The sequence below is a fragment of the Bison bison genome, unplaced genomic scaffold, assembly GCF_000754665.1.
Source record: "Bison bison bison isolate TAMUID 2011002044 unplaced genomic scaffold, Bison_UMD1.0 scf7180017864254, whole genome shotgun sequence".
NCBI lineage: Eukaryota > Metazoa > Chordata > Mammalia > Artiodactyla > Bovidae > Bison > Bison bison.
Genome location: NW_011494826.1, coordinates 9,777,497 through 9,797,695, shown reverse-complemented (window position 1 = coordinate 9,797,695; position 20,199 = coordinate 9,777,497). Strand labels below are relative to the sequence as shown.

Below are 20,199 nucleotides of genomic sequence, written 5' to 3'. Positions count from 1 at the left end.
ACCCGCGCGGCCCCAGCAACGCCGCCACGCGGGGCAGCTCCGGGAGGCCGTCCGGCCGCAATCGCACGGTCCTGGGGGTCTTCTTCGGTGAGGGCAAATGGGAGAACAGTTCCGGTGAGGGTTGACCTGGCGCTTAGCTCAGCGCCTAAGGAGATGGGCCCTGAGGCCGCTCTGCAAGTCCAAAGGACACCGACCCAAGACTTCAAACCACGTCCTCACCGTCCTCACCGTCCCCACCGTCCCCCAGCCCATCCCCTCAGGCTACACTTGGAGCCTTTCTTCGTCTTGGACGGATTTGAGGGTGTTGACCAGCTGGTATTTTGCTCTCCTAATCCTTCTCTTACCCCTTACTCCAATCCAGGAGTGCCACTAGCCTTCCCTGTAGCTCCTTGGAGCTAGGTCCCCTGCCGCCCCTCTCCTCCCATTGTGAGGATTAACTTCTTTACCCCCGGAGAGGGAGGGGGAGGCACGATCTGTTAGGAGATGGGGACTGGCTCCGGGGAGCCCTTATATTTATTGTATTATTTTGATTCTCACCACGACGTGATGGGGGTGGGCGAGGAGGGTACTATAACCCCACTTTACAGATTAGAAGAAAGTTTTAGAGCTGGTGGAGCGGCGCTTGAATTGGAACATCTGTCTTTAGGCTCCCTGGAGGTGGGGAATAGCGATTCTTACCAGATTGAACCCCACGACCGCAGGCTACCACGTGCTGTCCGACCTGGTCAGTGTGGAAAAGTCTGGCTGCCCAGCCGAGTTCCTTAACATCCACATCCCGCCCGGAGACCCCGTGTTCGACCGCGACCAGAGCGGGGACGTGGTCCTGCCCTTCCAGAGGAGTCGCTGGGACCCCGAGACCGGACAGAGCCCCAGCAACCCCCGGGACCTGGTGAGCGCGGCAGGCGGGGGTGTGGGGCTGGCGGGACCCGAGGCAGCCGCGGAGAGGATCCCATCCCGCCGCACCCACGACAGCCGCGGGCCCTCACCCCTCCCGGACCCGCCTGGCCGCCCGACCCCCGGCTCAGCCTCCCGCCGTCCCCGCAGACCAACGAGGTGACCGGCTGGCTGGACGGCAGCGCCATCTATGGCTCCTCGCACTCCTGGAGCGACGAGCTGCGGAGCTTCTCCGGGGGGCAGCTGGCGTCGGGGCCCGACCCCGCCTTCCCGCGGGCCGCGCAGGCCCCGCTGCTCATGTGGACGCCGCCAGATCCCACCACTGGCCGCCGCGGGCCGCGGGGGCTATACGGTGAGGCGGCGGGGGCCGGGCGGGGCGCGGTCGAGGGACGGCGAGGGGTGCCCCGGGTCCAGCCAGCGCTAATCTCCTCCCTGCTTTCCCGCGGCGCGTGCAGCCTTCGGGGCCGAGCGAGGGAACCGCGAGCCCTTCCTGCAGGCTCTGGGTCTGCTCTGGTTCCGCTATCACAACCTGTGGGCGCAGAAGCTGGCCCGGCGGTACCCGCTCTGGGGGGACGAGGAGCTGTTCCAGCACGCGCGCAAGAGGGTCATCGCCACCTACCAGGTGGGTTCCCCACGGCCTGGTCCCCGGGAGACTCCAGAGCCCTCGGTCCTGGACGACCCCGCCAGAAACCACCACCCCCCTGCCCAGAGAGCTGCCATCTAGGAAAAGCCCCTGAGGGTGATAAGCAGGCAAAGCGCTCCTCACGCAGGAGGTTTTCTGATTATTATTTCGCAGCCCGCTCCCCACCCACCTGTCCTGGTTGCTTGTGGGGAACAGGAACCTCCGCACCTCTCCTGTCTGAGAGTGTCTCCTGCGACTGTCCCTGCCTGGTCCTCGTCTCCCTCCTAAGCCTTCCTTGAGCTCAGATCCCTCGTGGCCTGGCTGCTCCAGCGCTGGCCTCCCCTTTCCCCTCTCTTGACCCTCAGAACATCGCCATGTATGAGTGGCTGCCCAGCTTCCTGCAGCAAACACCTCCAAATTACACAGGTGAGGAACACTTGGGTTGAGGGGGTTAGGGGAGGGGGGTGATTAAGATCCATAGGACAAAGAAAACTGGTGGGTTCTTGTGATGAGAGTATGTGAGGGTAAGGAGCCTGTTTTTCTTACTACCCCTGTGGACAGAGTATCGCCCTTTCCTGGACCCCAGCATCTCCCCGGAGTTCCTGGCTGCCTCTGAGCAGTTCTTCTCCACCATGGTGCCCCCTGGCGTCTACATGAGGTGAGGGAAGGTCTGGCTGAGCAGCACACTGGGAGAGGTGAAGATGCAGTGGCCTTGGGGCCTGGGACCTTTCATATACCCCACCCCCACAGTTTCATGGGGAAAGAGAAGCGGAATTTGGTCCCCTGAAACAGAACCCTGGGGTAGGAGTCCAGTCTTAACAGGGAGGTTTCTCCATTTCCTCCTAACAGCTTAACTTCAGTTGCTGAGAGCAGGATTTGTCCAGCAGCTGTGTAACTCTCTTCCCTCCTTCCCTTCCTACCCTGTGTGGACAAAGAGCAACCTCTACCTTCAGTCCACACTGATTGCCAAATCCCTGCTGCAGTCAAGGAAGTTCAGAGGACACCCCTTAGTACTCACCAAATGGCCTCTGAATGCCTCACTCCACATCAGCCCCACCCCAGCCTCTTCCTTGAATTCTCTTACCGCATCCTTGATTCCCCATTTCAGAAATGCCAGTTGTCATTTCCAGATGGTCCTGAATGAGAGTTTTGGCAGCTCCCCAGCTCTCAGAGTCTGCAACAGCTACTGGATTCGGGAGGTCAGCTTGGGGTCAGGGACAAGGGAAGGTGGGTCAAGGTCAGTCTTGTCACACAGGCTGGGAAAAGCAACAATTCCAGTTCATAGGTGTTGCTGCCTCAGGGTGGTGGGAGATGAAGGTAGAGTGATCAGAAAATTATCTGGGAACAGCAGTTCAACAGGCTCTAGGCCTGGCCAAGGGCCCTTTGTCCTGGGATGCTGCAGTGGTCTGGGTGAGGGGGACCCCGCACTGGGAAGGAGCCTGAGGACCTACCTTGAGTATGCTGTTTCTTTCCAGAATCCCAATCTGAACAGCTCTCAGGCAGTGAATCAGCTGCTGCTGGGAATGGCCTCCCAGATCTCAGAGCTAGAGGACAATATTGTGGTGGAAGATCTGAGGGGTAAGCACTGGAAGTAGAAGGGATGAGGGCCCAGAGGCCCGTGAGCCTGGGGACCCTTCTGGGTTAGTCACCAGGGAGTCGGACATGACTGAGCGACTTCACTTTCACTTTTCACTTTCATGCATTGGAGAAGGAAATGGCAACCCACTCCAGTGTTCTTGCCTGGAGAATCCCAGGGATGGGGGAGCCTGGTGGGCTGCCATCTATGGGGTCACACAGAGTCGGACACGACTGAAGTGACTTAGCAGCAGCAGCAGCAGGCCTAGGGTACCTACAATGTAAGAACACACACACAGCAGCCATTAGAAAAAATTAGAGGAAAATAACTGTATTCTAAATTACCTACATCTGAGTATGTAGGGGGTAGCTTGTCCAGCACCATCTTGAGGTTAAGGAGGTGGGATGGGGGATTTGGTGACTAGAACCATCCTGAGTCTTAAGGGAAGAGTTTTTTGAGAAAAATTGCTCCTGGTCACAAATGGTGACATTGACATGTGCTGGATATGGGTAATGCCAACAGCCCAATTCAAGGCTGCTGGGTAAAGAAGGGTTAGGAGGACAGCCTAGAGCCAGGTCCTCTCTCCTCCTTAGATTATTGGCCTGGCCCTGGCAAGTTCTCTCGCACTGACTACGTGGCCAGCAGCATCCAACGTGGCCGAGACATGGGGCTGCCCAGCTATAGCCAAGCCCTGCAGGCCTTGGGGCTGAATACCCCGGGGAACTGGAGTGACCTCAACCCCAACGTGGACCCTCAGGTCAGAAATAGTGATGATAATAATGGCAACTAAAGCTTTCTTGAGGTGATACTAAGTCCTTTACATGTGTAACCCATTTAATCTGTGTGAAGAACATTATAGAGTAGACACCATCATTGTCCCCATTTTACCGATGACATAATTGTTAAGTCCATCTCGGAGGCAGGATTCAAATTCAGGCATCTGATTCCAGAGTATCCTCACCGCTACTCTGTACCATTTCTGCAGAATGACCCCTGGGTGGGGAGCCATTGTCCTGTTCCTGCAGGGTCTTGCCCCATGAGATGGATGACCCTGAAGCTGCTGGTCACTGGAGACAGTCTGGGTGGTGACACACTGGTCCTCCCACCAGACTTGTCACCACTTGAGGGGGCTGCCTAGAAAGAGGAAACTCTCTCAGGGCTAAGCAGCAAGCCAGACTGCGGATGGGGTCCCATGTTTGAGGGATGGGGCAGTAGTGGCCACCCTCCTAACACAAAACCACACACGTATGCTCACACACTCCTCACCTCCTGTGGTGCCCCAGGTGCTGGAGGCCACAGCGGCCCTGTACAACCAGGACCTGTCCCGGCTGGAGTTACTCCCCGGGGGGCTCCTGGAGAGCCACGGGGACCCTGGACCCCTCTTCAGCACCATCGTCCTTGATCAGTTTGTGCGACTGCGGGATGGCGACCGCTACTGGTTTGAGAACAGCAGGAATGGGTAAGGCCTGCCTGGCTCCTGCCTCAGACTCTGTCTTGGCCTGGACCCCAGACCCTCTGCCTGTGAATGGCCTCCATGGGCCCTTGACTCCCAGCTGACCCACAACTCCCTCCCCACCCCTCTGGGTCTATTTTTCTCATCTGGGTTCCCAGGCCCGAGTTTGCTGGAGACCTGTGATCCCTTCTCATCCCAAACAATTCCTGGCTTTCCCCACCTTAGGCTCTTCTCTCCAGATGAAATTGCAGAAATTAGAAGCACCACTCTTCGGGACGTGGTGGTGGCTGTCACCAATGTGGACCCTGACACCCTGCAGCCCAATGTCTTTATTTGGCAGGATGGTGGGTGGCCTGGGAGAGCTCAAGCAATGGTGGCAGAGAAGGGGCAGAGGTTGTGTGTGGGGGGGTCACTTGGTGCTGTCTCAGGGGCTAGGCACCAGGCAGTTCCCTCTGTGTTGGTCTGGGAGGCCTGCATTAGGTGCCTCCCCCAGTAGAGACTAGACTGGTTTGCAGGCTGTACCTTGTGGTCGGGTTGGGGTGATGCTGAGAGGTGGGATGTGGAAGAGGAACTTTTGAGGGGAACAAGTTCCAGGGAGGTGGATCTGGGAGGGAGCAGTACCTGGCCCTTTACAGGAGAAGAGGGGAAGGATGCCTGGCCAAGGAGTGGGACGCTCAGGCCTTGAGACCTTCTGTGCTTCTCCCTCAGGTGCACCCTGCCCTCAGCCCCAACAGCTCACAACCGGAGACCTGCCCCCCTGTGTGCCCCTGACCGAGATTCATTACTTCGAGGGCAGTGGTCCTGGCTTTGGCATCACCATCGTGGCTTTGTGCTGTCTTCCACTAGGTAAGCCCTTCAGCCCCCTCAGCCATGTCTCTTCTCTCAGCTCCCCTCCTCTCCACAGACTGTCCCCACCCCTTGTTACTGACTGACCTGTAGGGTTCAGGCCTGAGTTCATTTGAAGCCAGCCTCAGGATGCCTTAGGAAGGGAGGGGCAGCAGCCAGGGCCTTGGAAAACCCACAGGTGAGGGGTTCCTCTCCCCACTGGCTCCTTCTGACCCCCTTCAGTGAGCCTGCTTATCTCTGGGGTTGTGGCCTATTTCCGGGGCCGAGAGCGCAAGAAGCTCCAAAGGAGAGGCAAAGAGAGTGTGAAGAAGGAACCAGCCAGTGATGGAGTGTCAGGTGAGATGGGGCCAAGGGGAGGGAAGCGGGAAGAGAACCGAAGGTGCGGGGTGCTGTGAAAGAACCAGCTTACAGATGTGGGGAGAAAGCCAGGCTTCAGGGTGCTGGCTCAGACTGGAACTGGCCTGAGGGCCGGGGCCTGGGAAGCTCTGCTGAAACGCTCTGCCCTGCCCGTCGTCCCTTCCCTAGCGATGGAGTGGCCGGGCCCCCGGGAGAGGAGCTATCCAGTCACCATCCAGCTGCTCCCAGACCGGCGGCTGCAGGTTGTGGACCGGCGGCTCTCTGTGCTCCGCACCATCCAGCTGCAGCCCCCACAACAGGTCAACCTCATCCTGTCCAGCAACCGCAGATGCCGCACCCTGCTGCTCAAGATCCCCAAGGAGTATGATCTGGTATGGCCCAGCCAGCCTCCCCAGCCTGGGCTGCCCTCGCCCATTTCCCTTCTACGGCGAGTCCCCTCAGGTCACCGTGTCCTCAGCTGCAGGGCTCGTCTGTGAGGGCTGACACTGGGAGGAGGCACTGCTTTCCAAGGTCCCCACCCAACTCTCCCTTTGATCCCCTTGGGCCACTCACCGGGCCCTAGCCGGGTTGGAATGGGAGCCTTTTAGTTTCCTTCCCCCAACCCAAGGACCTCTGAGGGGAGGCTGAGCCAGGAGCTTGAGCATTTGCACGGCCTTCCTTCTGCCAGGTGCTGCTGTTTAACTCCCAGGAGGAGCGGGGTGCCTTCGTGCAGCATCTGCGGGGCTTCTGTGAGAACTGGGCTCTGGGCCTGGACATGGCTGAGATGAGCGAGTATGAGCTGTTCAGGAAAGCTGTGACCAAAGAGCAGCGGCAACGCATCCTGGAGATTTTCTTCAGACACCTTTTTGCCCAGGTGCTGTGACCAGGCCTTTTGGAAGCAGAAGGGGCCCAGGGGTAGGAGGAAAACTACCCAACTGTCCAACCTGGGCTGGACAGTACCCTATCTAGGGTGAACTGAGCTTCTGTCCTGAGGGCTGGAAACAGACAGCCCTGCTGGAACCCAGGTTTTGCTACTCACTAGGGCATCACCTTAGGCAAATTACATCGCCTCTGCTCTGATTTCAGTTTCCTCGTCTATAAAAGAGTGATTAAAATAGGATCCATCCCCTTGGGTTATGAGGATTCAGAAAGATAGTCTACGTTTGTGGTCTTCAAAGTGTGCTCCCTGGACCAACAGTAACAGCCTCATCTGGGAATTCGTTAGAAATTCAAGTCCTCAGGCCCTTCCCCCAGACCTAGGAAATCAGGAACTCTGAAGCTGGGACCCACAAGCCCTCCAGAGGATTCTGATTCACTCTAAAGTTTGATAAACACTGTTCTATGTACAATGTTTAGCCCTAGTGCTGGGTACATGATTGCATGTAATGCATGGAAGTTACATATATGGGCTTCCTTGGTGGTTCAATGGTAAAGAATCTACCTGCCAATGCAGGAGATGCAGTTTCAATCCCTGGGTCAGGAAAATCCCTTGGAGAAGGAAATGACAACCCACTCCAGTATTCTTGCCTGGGAAATCCCATGGACAGAGGAGCCTGGTGGGCTACAGTCCATGGGGTCGCAAAAAAGTTAGACATGACTTAGCCACTAAACCACAGTAAGTTACATGTATGTGACTTTTAAAATCAGACACATGGCAACCCTGTCTGAACTGACAAAAGAGCATATCTTTAGCCCCTTCCTGCCTTCCATTCATGTCTGCTGCAGTTTCTGTCACCGGTGTAGGCTCTTTCACTTGGCATTCCCAAACACTGTCCCTCCTTGCTCCCACCTCATCCCCTGCTAGTCTCCCCTCTGCAGGAGAGCAGAAATGAGCGACCACCAGGGCTCACCTTTCTGATCCAGACTTTGGGAGATGAGAGGGGTCACTGAACTGCTTCCAGCCCAGGCCTCAACTCTTCCTCTCCCTCCCTCTGCTGCTGTCCAAGTACAGGTGCTGGACATCAACCAGGTGGATGCAGGAACCCTGCTCCTGGACTCATCGCAGAAGGTGCGGGAGGCCCTGACCTGTGAGCTGAGCCGGGCTGAGTTTGCCGAGTCCCTGGGCCTCAAGCCCCAGGACATGTTTGTGGAGTCCATGTTTTCTCTGGCCGACAAAGACGGCAACGGGTACCTGTCCTTCCGGGAGTTCCTGGACGTCCTGGTGGTCTTCATGAAAGGTGAGGGGATGGTGGACCATCCCAGGTGCCAAGTATCTTTCAGCAGAGAGGTGACAGGGATCCCCCTGTCTCTTCCCAGGCTCCCCAGAGGACAAGTCCCGCCTGATGTTCACCATGTATGACCTTGATGGCAATGGCTTCCTCTCCAAGGACGAGTTCTTCACCATGATGCGGTATGGGGTGGGCCCCCTCCAGTCCTGAGACGTCTTGGTATTTTAAACAGGAAAACAGGTCAGGTCAGAGGAGGGTAGGTGAGGAGGTTATGTGGCCGTCTGCATTGAGAGGTGGCCTAGGTACTGCATCCTAGATGCCCAGAGCATCCAGCTTCAAAGTTCATCTGGCCAGGCCCCTGCCCCCAGAAGGGTCTGTTTCTTCAGTCAACACCAGCCAGAAAATTCTCCCAAGTGAAAAAACACAAACAACACCAAGATGACCAGTAACAAAGCCAACCAGCCTCTTTTGGATGCTGTCAGGTCTTTGCTAACTCTTCTTCTTTTTAAAAACTTTTTTCTTATTTTGGTTGCGCTGGGTTTCGTTGCTGTATGTGGGCTTTCTCTAGTTGCGGCGAGCAGGGGCTACACTCCTGTTGTGGAGTGCAGGCTCTAGACAAGTGGGCTCAGTAGTTGTGGCACACCGGCTGTAGTTGCCCCAAGTCATGTGGGGCATTCCTGGACCAGGGATTGAACCCATGTCCCCTGCACTGGCAGGCGGATTCTTATCCACTGGACCACCAGGGAAGTCAGGTCTTGGCTGATTCTTCTAAGGCTGTGCTTTACACAGTGAGAGCATGAATCCTGGAGGACAGATGCCCTTCGTCACTGCCGATGTTAATCACCAGGACAGGCAGGAGGAGAAAAATGGAATGTTGTTCTATATTTCAAACTTTCTCTCTTCCTGCTTCTTAAGCCATCTCTGGTTGTAGTGTGCCAATAAAGACCAGTTTGGGGCTCACAGACGTCTTATTCCCGGAGACAGTGCTCCAGTAACACAGCTTCCTGCAGCTCTACAAGGACAGGGTTCATATCTCATCCACCTTCTCCACACTGATTGGCACATAGCAGGCATTTGATGCATAGGCAACTGAATCAGATGAGACAAATGAGCAAATGAATAAACAGAATGCAAAAAACAGCTCAGATCCTTTTAACTTTTCTATCCCTGCAAACCTTACTCATTGCTTTCCGTGATCCCCTTCACTGCCACCTCTCTTGCAGGATAGATACAACAACTGGACGTGGGCTTCTGAAAGGGCTAGGGTGAAGCTGATTGCAGTTGTCCCTCGCTGGGTATGCTGCTGCAGGACCCTCTGGGAGAGGGTTTCTGCGCCTGGGGGCTAAGCTCCCACCTCCTCATCCTGTGCTCAGCGTGGCTCTGGCTCAGTCTCACCCTGAGCAAGTGGGATGATATATTTTTTTAATGTGATGGCAGTTGTTTGCTGTGTCATGCAGGCAAAGCTTTTTTTCTGCTGGACTCAACACAAATGTGCACGTGTGTTTGCTTGTGTCGAAAGCGCACCTAAGAAAAAAGTATGGCCATTGTAGATGCTGTCACGTTGGGTGTAGAGACACTTCTGCCTGCGTCCTGGGGTGTTGGCACAAGGAAGCAGAAGCCACTGTGGCTACATCTCCTCCCTCAACTCCCAACTGTCTGTGCCCCCACTCAACCATGAATGGGGTGCCTGGCATGGGTGTGGGAGTTATCAACACGAGAGAGCCTGCCACTTGAGTGGGCTGTGGCACACCTGGACATGTTCCTACACTCAGTGGACATTTATCCCCCGTTTGAGGGCTGCTTTCTCTAAGTGACTGGTCAAGGTCACTTTCAGTTTTGTTCTGCCTTTCGGGCCGTGGCCACCCCACCCAGCTTAGCGTCAGCAGCAGGCTGGATGAACACCTTCTCGGCGCCATTTCCTGGGTCACTGGTAACCACACTAGATAGTCTGGGGCCCGCCCCACCCAGCACCTGCCTGCCTAAACCTGACCTGGCTGGGTGACAGGCTGCTTTCTTCTTGGGTTCCCCCCACCCCCTGACCCAGGTCCTTCATTGAGATCTCCAACAACTGCCTGACCAAGACCCAGCTGGCCGAGGTGGTGGAGTCCATGTTCCGAGAGTCAGGCTTCCAGGACAAGCAGGAGCTGACGTGGGAGGACTTCCACTTCATGCTGCGGGACCACGACAGTGAGCTCCGCCGAACACAGCTCTGTGTCAGAGGTGGAGGAGGAGGTGTGTAAGTTTGGAAGGCGTCAGGGATGGGCGTATCTTCAAAATGTGAGTTCCTGGTGCATAGCACTCAGGTCTTACTTCTCTCTTAGTCTTTGGTGCCTAGTACAGAGCCAGGCATGTATAATCAAGGGTGTCACCTACAGTTGTGCAATTTGTACACAAAGGTGCCCATGGAGGGGTCAGGGCAGGCAGAAATCTAGCCTACATGCTGCACACCAGCCACGCACATTGATCTGGGGTGAATCTGGCCAGAGGATGAGCCCCCATTTTCTGTATACAAACAATCTGCAGGGCTGCGTCCACCTGGAGGGGGACCCTTTTCCTAATTGCACGAAGTTGCCACATTGTCTAGCAGCAGCCACCTTGTGCGGGTGCTCCGTGTGGGCAGTGAGGGGAGCAAGGCTGGAGAGGGTATGGAGATGTGACCAAGCCACTGCCCTGTAGCCATCCTAGGACGGTCACCTCCCTGCACTCTTGGGGAAGCCTGTCCAGCTTCTTGTTCTCCTCTCCAGGTGTTGGAGATATTTTTAAACCAAACATCAGCTCTCGAGTGTCATTCATCACTCGGACTTCTGAGGAACGGTGAGCGGGAATGGGGCATGGGGAGGTGTCCTGACTGGGTCCCCTGCAGGGAAACGAAGCAAGTAGGGCTGGTGAGATCAGCCCCTGGGCCAGACATTTGCCCTCTGAAAGTTGCTCTTAATGCACAGTTGTTCTGAGTCTGTATTCCAGCTGCATCACACACATACCCACATACCCATTTACTGTTCAGGAGCCTGGCTCTTTCTGCCCCTCCAGGACACAATCTTCACACAGAACAGATGACCTGACCATATCCATTCCTTCGGTCCTGCCTTCTGCCAGACTCCTCTCTGATCAGTTTTATGGGCAGGATCTGTGGACAGAAATGAATCCCAGGATCTACCCCCTCCCAGCCCACCCTCAACCCTGACGTGGCAGTTCTTCTCCTGCCTGCAAAGACAAGGGGATCATGAGCCCCATTTTTCTTTCCTCAGTTCTTGCCCTCAGGGAGTGGGGCTCCCTGCCTCGAAAGCCCCGGAATTAGGAGGCCCTGGGCTGAAGAAGAGGTTTGGCAAAAAGTGAGTGTTTTCTAGAACCTTGATCCATGAAGACATGGGGAGAAGTCTCGGAGTCTTGGTCTGCCCACCTCCACCCACAAGAGACCATCCTGAGACTCATTCCACATGTCCCTGACCTGGCTGGCAGGCTGTTAAGTCGAATGACTCTTCAACCTCTTCCAACTTCTGCACCCTACTCTTTAGGCCAGGGGCCTGGCACTCGATGCAACACCAAGATGGCAGGGAGGGGTCCCCTGGCTCCTGCCTGGTTTGGGTGCAGCAGTGAGGCCTGGGCAGGGAGCAGGAGGAGAGACAGAAAAGACAGACAGGAGGAAGTGGAGATGGAGTAGTGGGGAGATGGAAGAGTGGGTGGACAGGGCAAGTCAAGATGAGTGGTAATGGCTTGGGAGAGTGGGAGTCACCCCCCAGAAGCTTTTTCTTTCATCTATTGCGGCCCATCCTGACTGCTGCCAGAGCACCAGGTCTCCTTTATAAGGTGGCACTTAGGGGAGGCCAGGATGCACTGACCTCAGGCTACCTGCCTCCCATTGCTGCAGGGCAGGGGTGCCCCCTCCCCAGCTGTACACGGAGGCGCTGCAGGAGAAGATGCAGCGGGGCTTCCTGGCTCAGAAGCTGCAGCAGTACAAGCGCTTCGTGGAGAACTACCGGCGGCACATCGTGTGCGTGGCTGTCTTCTCAGCCATCTGTGCCGGACTGTTTGTGGAGCGCGCTTACTGTAAGAGTTTCAAGTTGCAGGAGGGGAGGTGTGAGAGCCTTCTGGTTGTTTTTCCCGAACCTCAGCGTCTGGCCTGGGGGACCCAGGTGTTCTGACTCAGGCCTCTGTACTGTGCTGTTCCACCCCAATTCTACCCCCAGACTACGCCTTTGCCTCGCCACCCTCGGGCATTGCACAGACCACCTTTGTGGGCATCATCCTGTCACGGGGCACGGCGGCCAGTGTCTCCTTCATGTTCTCCTACATCCTGCTCACCATGTGCCGCAACCTCATCACCTTCCTGAGAGAGACCTTCCTCAACCGCTACGTGCCCTTTGATGCTGCCGTGGACTTCCATCGCTGGATCGCCATGGCCGCTGTGGTCCTGGCCAGTATGTGGCAGCTGGGCATGCTTGCCATGGCTGCAGGCCCCTGGGTCTAGCTGTGGGGGAGACAGTGGGGACACTGGAGCTACTTGTACTTCCTTCTCTCCTCCCTGTGCCTCCTGTCTCCCCGGGGCTGGAGTTAGTTAGGGTTGGCCGGGGGAGGCATCTCTAATGGGATCTGTCTCTTTCAGTTTTGCACAGCGCTGGCCACGTGGTGAATGTCTATATCTTCTCAGTCAGCCCCCTCAGTCTGCTGGCCTGCATCTTTCCCAGCGTCTTTGTGAATGATGGGTCAGTTCTGGGGAGGACCCCCCTTGGGAATTCTGGGGAAGGCCTAAGGGTACAACAGAAAAGAGGTAGATGGCCCTAGACTCTCCACTCTTTCACTGAGTGAGAGTGAGAAGTTAGTATCCTGAGGAAGCCGAGAGATGACTTCCTTGCCCTCAGGAAGGAAGCTGGCCATGACTTGCCAGGAAAGGACATTGGGAGATGAAGTTGGATACTCTTTCCCATGTGTACCTGACACACAGCTTGCTTTCTCAGCCTGCCATCCATTTACTGGGCAAACATTTAGGAAACATGTCTATGTGTCCATCCTGGAGCCAGAGAGTAACAATGCCAAGATACATGCAGTCATTCAACAAGTATTTCTTGAGCACTGACTCTGTGCCTGGCATTGTTTGAGCCTAGTGATAGAGCATAGAGCCTCATGGAGCTTACAGAATATGAACCAGGCACTCAAGAAAGCAAAGGCTAGCTGCAGTAGGGGAATTCAAGATTACACAGGAAGAAGAACTGCTTTGAGATCAGAGAGTAGAACACAGGAGGCTGGGGCCCATGTTCTTTGGAAGGATCCCTGGTCGTCTGGGCAGAAGCCCAGGAACCTCTGTATTCAAGGCCATCAGGAACAGAGTCACATTGCAACAGTGGTGGAGCTCTTCCTGCCCCAGCCTGAGGTTCTGGGTGTCTTTGCCCTACAGGTCCAAGCTTCCCCAGAAGTTCTACTGGTGGTTCTTCCAGACAGTCCCAGGTAAAGAGTAGATGGTATGTGGAGTCTGGGGGTTCTGAGGACTTCTGATTTTGTCCTCATCTTCCTATGAATACACACTTGTCTATAGTGTTGACAGTTTCCCTTTGAAGGCTCCAGGACAAGCTTTAGTTCCAGCTTCTTTAGTTAAGCTGTTCTGGGAGCCAGGGCAGAATGGGGACATGCTCTCTGCTACTCTCAGCCTAGGCTGAGGCCCTGAGACCCGGACTGTCTGACCCTGTCTCCGCTGCCCCCAGGTATGACAGGGGTGCTCCTGCTCCTGGTTCTTGCCATCATGTATGTCTTTGCTTCCCACCACTTCCGACGCCGCAGCTTCCGGGGCTTCTGGTTGACCCACCACCTCTACATCCTGCTCTATGTGCTGGTGAGGGACTTCTCTGGGTAGGGCCAGGCCACAGGGCAGAGATGAGCATCATGATGTGGGGAGGGAGAAGGCTGAATTGGACTCAAGAGCTTAGACTGAGGCCCTGAGATCTGAGGCCACAGTCTGTGAAGTTGTGCCAGCCCCATGCACTCAACCCAGGCCCAGGGCTGGGGCAGGAAGTGTCTGGGTAAGGTGGGTGCAGAAAAGGGGCTGGTCGGCTGGGCCTGAGCTGTACTAACTGGCCATGTTTTCAGCTCATCATCCACGGCAGCTTTGCCCTGATCCAGCTGCCCCGTTTCCACATCTACTTCCTGGTCCCAGCACTTATCTACATGGGGGACAAGCTGGTGAGCCTGAGCCGGAAGAAGGTGGAGATCGGCGTGGTGAAGGCGCAGCTGCTGCCTTCAGGTACCAAGCTGGCCTGACCTCAGGTGGGGAGCATGGAAGGTCAACTCATGGGATGTGGGGAGACAGCTTTCCAGGCCTCCTCACCCCATTGTTGTTTCTGAGACCCTCTGGGGAGCCCTACGGCTTTCCTGATGGAACTGCAGCCCCCAGAAAGTCTGGACTTAGTTTCCAGGACTTGCACACAATGAGAGGTGACTATTGAAAAGAGCCAGTTGAAAGGCATTCAGAGGGGTTTAAGGACGAGAAAGACCAGAACATGCGTGGCCTGGGAGCAGGGCAGGGAACCGAACATCTCTCTCCCATTTCTTCATTCGGAAAAACCCCTCTTCAGAGACAGACAAATGGTCCAGACCACAAGAGTCTGTTGAGAGTCAGTGCTGGCCAGAGCAGGGATTCACATCAACACAGAGGGTGATGGAAGATATTTAAGGGTTGTGGGGCTGGCTGACCCTCAGAACTCACATAGTAAGAAAGTTAACCTCGTTCAACTTTATATCAATCAAGATTACTTAAGAGCAAAGTCTCAGCATGGTCTTCACATGCCTTTTGCACCCTCCAGTACTTGCAAATCTCCTTTTTCCACAAAGAAAGCACAAGCCTGAGGCTCAGCTGTGGTCAGGCAACAAACAGGATCCAGCTAAACTGTGATAAAATGTGGTACTTTCTATTTAGAGCACATAACACTTAGATGTGTAGGGTGGTGGTTAAGAGCTTGGCCTCTAGAGCTAGATAGAGCACATGACACTGGTTTTCCACCTGCCTCAGTGACCTAAATGTTCAAGGTAAACTGAGTTGAAAAAATAAATCAATTTAAAGAAAAACATCAGATCAATGATAATGCAGGAGGATGAGCACATAAGTCCCACCACAAAGGTAACGTTCACATGCTGGAAATTTGGTAAACACTGAGGTGGTACTTGGGGAGCCTGAGGTCCCCTGACCTAGTACACTGGTATCCAGGACAGTGGTGTCAGCCTGGGCCCTTAGTGGGAGGAAGCAGCAAAGAGGAGGGGAGGGGCTAGAACAGGGGAGCAGAGAAGCCCAGCTCTTGAGTTACCCAAGAAACAGATAAAAGGGTCCTCCAACCCCCAACCCAGAAGCCCTACTAGGTCAGATCACGTGGCTGCTCCCTGTGCCTGAGGTGAGTGATGAGGACAGGGCACCTGCTGATTCTCAGGTACCAGGAACAAGCCCTCTGATCCCTGCCCCTCCCTGCCCACGACCCTCAGGAGTGACCCACCTGGAGTTCCAGCGGCCCCAAGGCTTTGAGTACAAGTCAGGACAGTGGGTGCGGATTGCCTGCCTGGCTCTGGGGACCAACGAGTACCACCCCTTCACGCTGACGTCAGCGCCCCACGAGGAGACGCTTAGCCTGCACATCCGGGCAGTGGGGCCCTGGACCACCCGCCTCAGGGAGATCTACTCACTTCCAACGGGTGACAGCTGTGCCAAATATCCAAAGGTGCCCACCATTGGGACCACTTTTTGGGGCTCTAGCATTGACAGAAAGTCCCCACCCTTCCTGACCCCAGGATAAGATGCTTTAGCTACTGTAAAGCCAGACTGGGAGAGGGCTGGGATTCCTCAAAGAGACTGGTTCTCCCTGTCCCTCTTCCCCCACATATCTAAGCTCAGAGCTTGGGAAGGGCCAGGCTCATCTCATCTTCCTCTTCTGTTGGCAGCTGTACCTCGATGGGCCATTTGGAGAGGGCCATCAGGAGTGGCATAAGTTTGAGGTGTCAGTGCTAGTGGGAGGGGGCATTGGGGTCACCCCCTTTGCCTCCATCCTCAAAGACCTGGTCTTCAAGTCATCCTTGGGGAGCCAAATGCTCTGTAAAAAGGTGAGTGTTTACTCTCTTCCATTCTTCAAAGAAATAGGGACAGACAGCCTGATTGTGTCCCCACATCACAGCAAAGCAGCATGATAAAAAGCCCTGGCTCCTTGAGCTGAGCTGAGTCAGAGCCCTAGTCATGTGTCCCCAGATCTACTTCATCTGGGTGACTCGGACCCAACGGCAGTTTGAGTGGCTGGCTGACATCATCCGGGAAGTGGAGGAGAATGACTGCCAGGACCTCGTGTCCGTGCACATCTACATCACCCAGCTGGCTGAGAAGTTCGACCTCAGGACCACCATGCTGGTGCGTCAGGGCCGGCCAGGGGGCAACTCAGGGTATGTGGGTGGGCCGAGCAAGCCAGGATGGCCAAGGCGCTGGCTGTGACCTTGCTCCTCTGCTCCCTCCCCCAGTACATTTGTGAGCGGCACTTCCAGAAGGTGCTGAACCGGAGTCTGTTCACGGGCTTGCGCTCCATCACGCACTTTGGCCGTCCCCCCTTTGAACGCTTCTTCAGTTCTCTGCAGGAGGTCCACCCAAAGGTCAGTCCCACTCCCAACCATCCTTCCCCTGCCAGGACTTCCTGGCCCTTGAAGAGCCTGCAGCTGTGTCCTGAGCAGAGGACCTCAGGATGGGGTCCAGGGTTGGAGGAGGGCTTTAAATCCCACCCCTGCCGCCCCAATTCAAGCCTCCTCCTCCTCAGCGCCTGGGGTCAATGCCCTGGTCATTCCAGTCAGGCTTGGGAAGCAGCTCCTGGGGAGTGAGCATCTCAAGGCCACAGGCCTCTCCTCTGCAACCACTGCTCTCTCCCCACCAACACTTGATAGGTGCGGAAGATCGGGGTGTTCAGCTGCGGCCCTCCAGGAATGACCAAGAATGTAGAGAAGGCCTGTCAGCTCATCAACCAGCAGGACCAGGCCCACTTCGTGCACCACTATGAGAACTTCTGAGCCCACCTTCCCTGGTTCCCGGTCCCTCCATGGACCAGCCCTGCCAACAGTTTCTGTCAGAATTCACCTCAAGCCTCAGCCAGAGAGCTGAAAGGGCCTCTCCCTCATTGCCCTATCTGTCCCAGGCTCTGAGGAGTTAGCAGAGACACTTGCAGCTCACATCACAGCAGGCTGTGGCAGATAAAGTGGGGAAGTCTCCGCCTTGTGATAACTGAGGTGAAGAGACAACCGCATTTTTCTCTGCTAGATCCCCATGTCTTTTTCCCTTCCACAAAATCAGTGAATAGTGTTGGTGTTTTCGTGGCCTAGGCATTTGAGGGAGGATGGGTGGGGGTACCTGGTGTGAAGAGAAGGCTCAAGAGAAAATCTCCTCAGAGCGCAGCTTAGAAGCTTCAGTGTTAAACCTGGCAGCCCAACTGTCTCAGTTCAGTCTCTGAGGGCTTTGCCCTCCAGCTCTACCCCAAAGCCCTTCCTGCTCCTAGGGGATCAGGAACGCTGAGTGATGCCCACTGCCCACTGCCCTCACCTCTTGGCAGACCCATCTCTTCCTGCTGGAGCAGCCCTTCAGCTCCAGTACCACGGGAGTCCAGCCTCTCTGCGCATCATCCAGAGTCCCGTCTTGGCTCCCCACCTTCACAGGAGTTGGATAACCAGCTGTCCCAGTTTGCCCAGGGCTCTCCCAGCCTTAGCGCTGAAAGTTTCTTGTCCTAAGAAACCCCTCAGTTCCAGGCAAATGAGGACAGTCAGTCACCTTCCACAGGAGCCAACCTGGGACATCCCCTCCATACTCTTTAAGACCCTTCCTTTTCCTTCTTCAAGTGGCTCATTCCTCAAAAGCTAAGCTTTAATTAAAAAAAATTTTTTTAGTATAATTTACATATAGTAAAGTGCACAAATCTTAAAGCTACCATGTACAACACGTGTTGCTACTACTATCCAGATGAAGATCTAGGACATTTGCATCACCCCAGAAACTTCCTTTGTACCCCTGTCAGTCCACCAACCCCAACCCTTAGTAGCAACCACTGATGTGAATTATATTATCACCCCAGATTCATTTGTTCATATTGAATGTATTCTTTTGAAACTGGCGTCTTTCACTCAACAGTGTCTCTGTGATTCACCCATGTTATTGTGTATATCAGTAGTTGGTTCTTTTCTCATGCTGTGTCAAGCTCCATTGTAGAGATGTACCACAGTTTGTTTATGGAGTCTTATGTCGATAGACATTTAGATTGTTTCTAGTTTCTGATAATTATGAATAAAACTACTATGAACTTTCTTATGACTTATTGTTTGGTGTACATAATGCACTCATTCCCAAGAGGGTATGTATCTCAGAATGGAGTTGCTGGGTCATAGAGTCCTCCAGCCAGCGGGACCTGTGGCAGGGAGAGTTTCAGGCCGTCTCCACATTCCTGCTCCAGGCTTCTCTCCCCATTGGTTCTATTCTACCTCTTCTGACAGGTCAAATGGCTTGAGCCCCCTACCCTATGTACCAAAGGAATCTCTGAGAGAACTGGAAGGACACCAGATCAGGGGCCAAGGGACCTGGACACTACTGCTAACTCTGCCTTTATAAGTAGCTACAGAAGAAAATCCTGTAACTTCTCTGAGCCTGTTTACTCATGTATTAAAATGTCTGTGTAGATATTAGGAAGACAGATAGTGATACTGGCCCAGAAAATTACACAGATGAGGAAATGTATGAGAATATATTGTACAATTGCAGTGGATGATGATTATTAACCTACCTATCTCCTAACAGCATCAGACCTATAGGCCTCCAGCCCTCCTACCCCTCGCCAGGTAGACAACCAGTCATTGATTCCAAACTCCAGCCCCTTAAGTCTCAGCCTTAGCTGTATTCCCAAATGTGGCCCATCAGTGCCTTCCTTATTCCTTTCTAAAGACCATTCAAAATATCTATCTGTCTCATCCTAACTCACCTATCCTTGTGAGGCTAGCACATGTTGTTGACATGGCTGTTATGATTGTCCATAGTCTCTACTCAGCCTTATCCTCCCTAATGCTTGGGCCTGACTGAAGGTCTGCTGAAGACTCCGTGATCACTCTTGCCCAGGATCCAGGCAATGGCAACTGCCTGTCCAGCTGGACAGGGGGACATCTATGCCACCAAGATCTTAGGTAGCCTCAGGTGACACCCAGCCTGTCTGGCATTAGTCCTGATACCACACCCTAGCCAAGTTCCAGACGTCAGACTGAAGCATGTATTCATATGATCCGGCTACTGTCTAACCTTGACCAGTCTCCAGAAAGCCACATGTTGCATGATAGAAGTCAAGGACGCGCAGAGAGGATAGAAGTTCAGCGTGGTTATTCTCCAGAACTTCAACTGGCCCCACCCTTCCTGGAACCTTGAGGCCAAGTCTTGGGAAATGAATTGAAAGGCAGGATCAGGTAACAAGCAGGCAATGTGCCTTTGGATTGAGATAATGAGATCACGGACTGCAAAATGAGATCATGAGTGTAGGGGAGAGGTTAGACCCTGGAGAATATGTAAACATAGGAGGCCACCAAAACTTCCAGAGAAAGAGGACTAGGGAAGGATGACTCACAAAATGTAACAGACATGTTTATATCTTATATCAACTCTGAGAAAGAAAGCAAATCTTTTCTACTTCAGGTCACAGATATAGGTCTCAGGTCCTAGGACAGAGCCCAGCCCAAGCCCTGCCTTGGGCATGGGAATGGGGTGGAGAATGGAACAGGGGTAGAGAAGGAATAGGGTGGGATTGGAGGGAAGTGGGGCTGGAGATGGAGAGGATGAGGACGAGATTTGGTGAAAGGGCTTCAGGGTTAGGTGGGAACGGAGTACATGAAGATGTGGGGAGATGCTGAGGCTGAGCTCTAGAAGAAAGACATGAAGGCTAGCTCTTTGCCTTTCCCCCCATATTTCCAGGCCCAGCACCATTTGAGAGGGGAGAAAGTTGATAAGATGTGGCAACCTTCCCATCCACTTCCCATCCACTTACTCACAAGCATTTTTGAGTGCCTGAGTGCATGCTAAACCGCTTCAGTCGTGTCCGACTCTCTGCGACTGTATGGGCTGTAACCTGTCAGGCTCCTCTGTCCATGGGATTCTTTAGGCAAGAATACTGGAGTGGGTTGTCATGCCCTCCTCCAGGGGATCTTCCCAACCTAGGGATTGAACCCATGTCTCTTATGTCTCCTGCATCAGTAGGCAGGTTCTTTACCACTAGCACCACCTGGGAAGCCCCAAGAGTTTTTGAATAAGAGGAGCCAATTTAGCATAGTCGTTAAGAGT

General features: G+C 54.4%; 1 protein-coding gene across 1 annotated transcript in view; it reads left to right on the top strand.

Moving 5' to 3' along the window:
- The window catches only part of DUOX2 (dual oxidase 2), a 21,720-nt gene extending 1,727 nt beyond the window's left edge, over window positions 1–19,993 (top strand). The window contains exons 4-34 of the mRNA XM_010847751.1: window positions 14–87; window positions 702–889; window positions 1,045–1,246; window positions 1,350–1,516; window positions 1,882–1,942; window positions 2,078–2,174; window positions 2,625–2,715; window positions 2,992–3,094; window positions 3,686–3,849; window positions 4,376–4,551; window positions 4,771–4,889; window positions 5,254–5,391; window positions 5,614–5,727; window positions 5,917–6,119; window positions 6,416–6,601; window positions 7,679–7,904; window positions 7,984–8,077; window positions 9,940–10,127; window positions 10,640–10,709; window positions 11,144–11,227; window positions 11,764–11,942; window positions 12,083–12,313; window positions 12,499–12,598; window positions 13,288–13,337; window positions 13,592–13,719; window positions 13,974–14,127; window positions 15,357–15,589; window positions 15,810–15,968; window positions 16,111–16,266; window positions 16,374–16,502; window positions 16,788–19,993. Of these exons, the coding sequence (XP_010846053.1) occupies window positions 14–87; window positions 702–889; window positions 1,045–1,246; window positions 1,350–1,516; window positions 1,882–1,942; window positions 2,078–2,174; window positions 2,625–2,715; window positions 2,992–3,094; window positions 3,686–3,849; window positions 4,376–4,551; window positions 4,771–4,889; window positions 5,254–5,391; window positions 5,614–5,727; window positions 5,917–6,119; window positions 6,416–6,601; window positions 7,679–7,904; window positions 7,984–8,077; window positions 9,940–10,127; window positions 10,640–10,709; window positions 11,144–11,227; window positions 11,764–11,942; window positions 12,083–12,313; window positions 12,499–12,598; window positions 13,288–13,337; window positions 13,592–13,719; window positions 13,974–14,127; window positions 15,357–15,589; window positions 15,810–15,968; window positions 16,111–16,266; window positions 16,374–16,502; window positions 16,788–16,910 (4,387 nt within the window). The 3' untranslated portion in view covers window positions 16,911–19,993. The remainder of the gene's footprint in view (window positions 1–13; window positions 88–701; window positions 890–1,044; window positions 1,247–1,349; window positions 1,517–1,881; window positions 1,943–2,077; window positions 2,175–2,624; window positions 2,716–2,991; window positions 3,095–3,685; window positions 3,850–4,375; window positions 4,552–4,770; window positions 4,890–5,253; window positions 5,392–5,613; window positions 5,728–5,916; window positions 6,120–6,415; window positions 6,602–7,678; window positions 7,905–7,983; window positions 8,078–9,939; window positions 10,128–10,639; window positions 10,710–11,143; window positions 11,228–11,763; window positions 11,943–12,082; window positions 12,314–12,498; window positions 12,599–13,287; window positions 13,338–13,591; window positions 13,720–13,973; window positions 14,128–15,356; window positions 15,590–15,809; window positions 15,969–16,110; window positions 16,267–16,373; window positions 16,503–16,787) is intronic.
- Window positions 19,994–20,199: the final 206 nt, after the last annotated feature.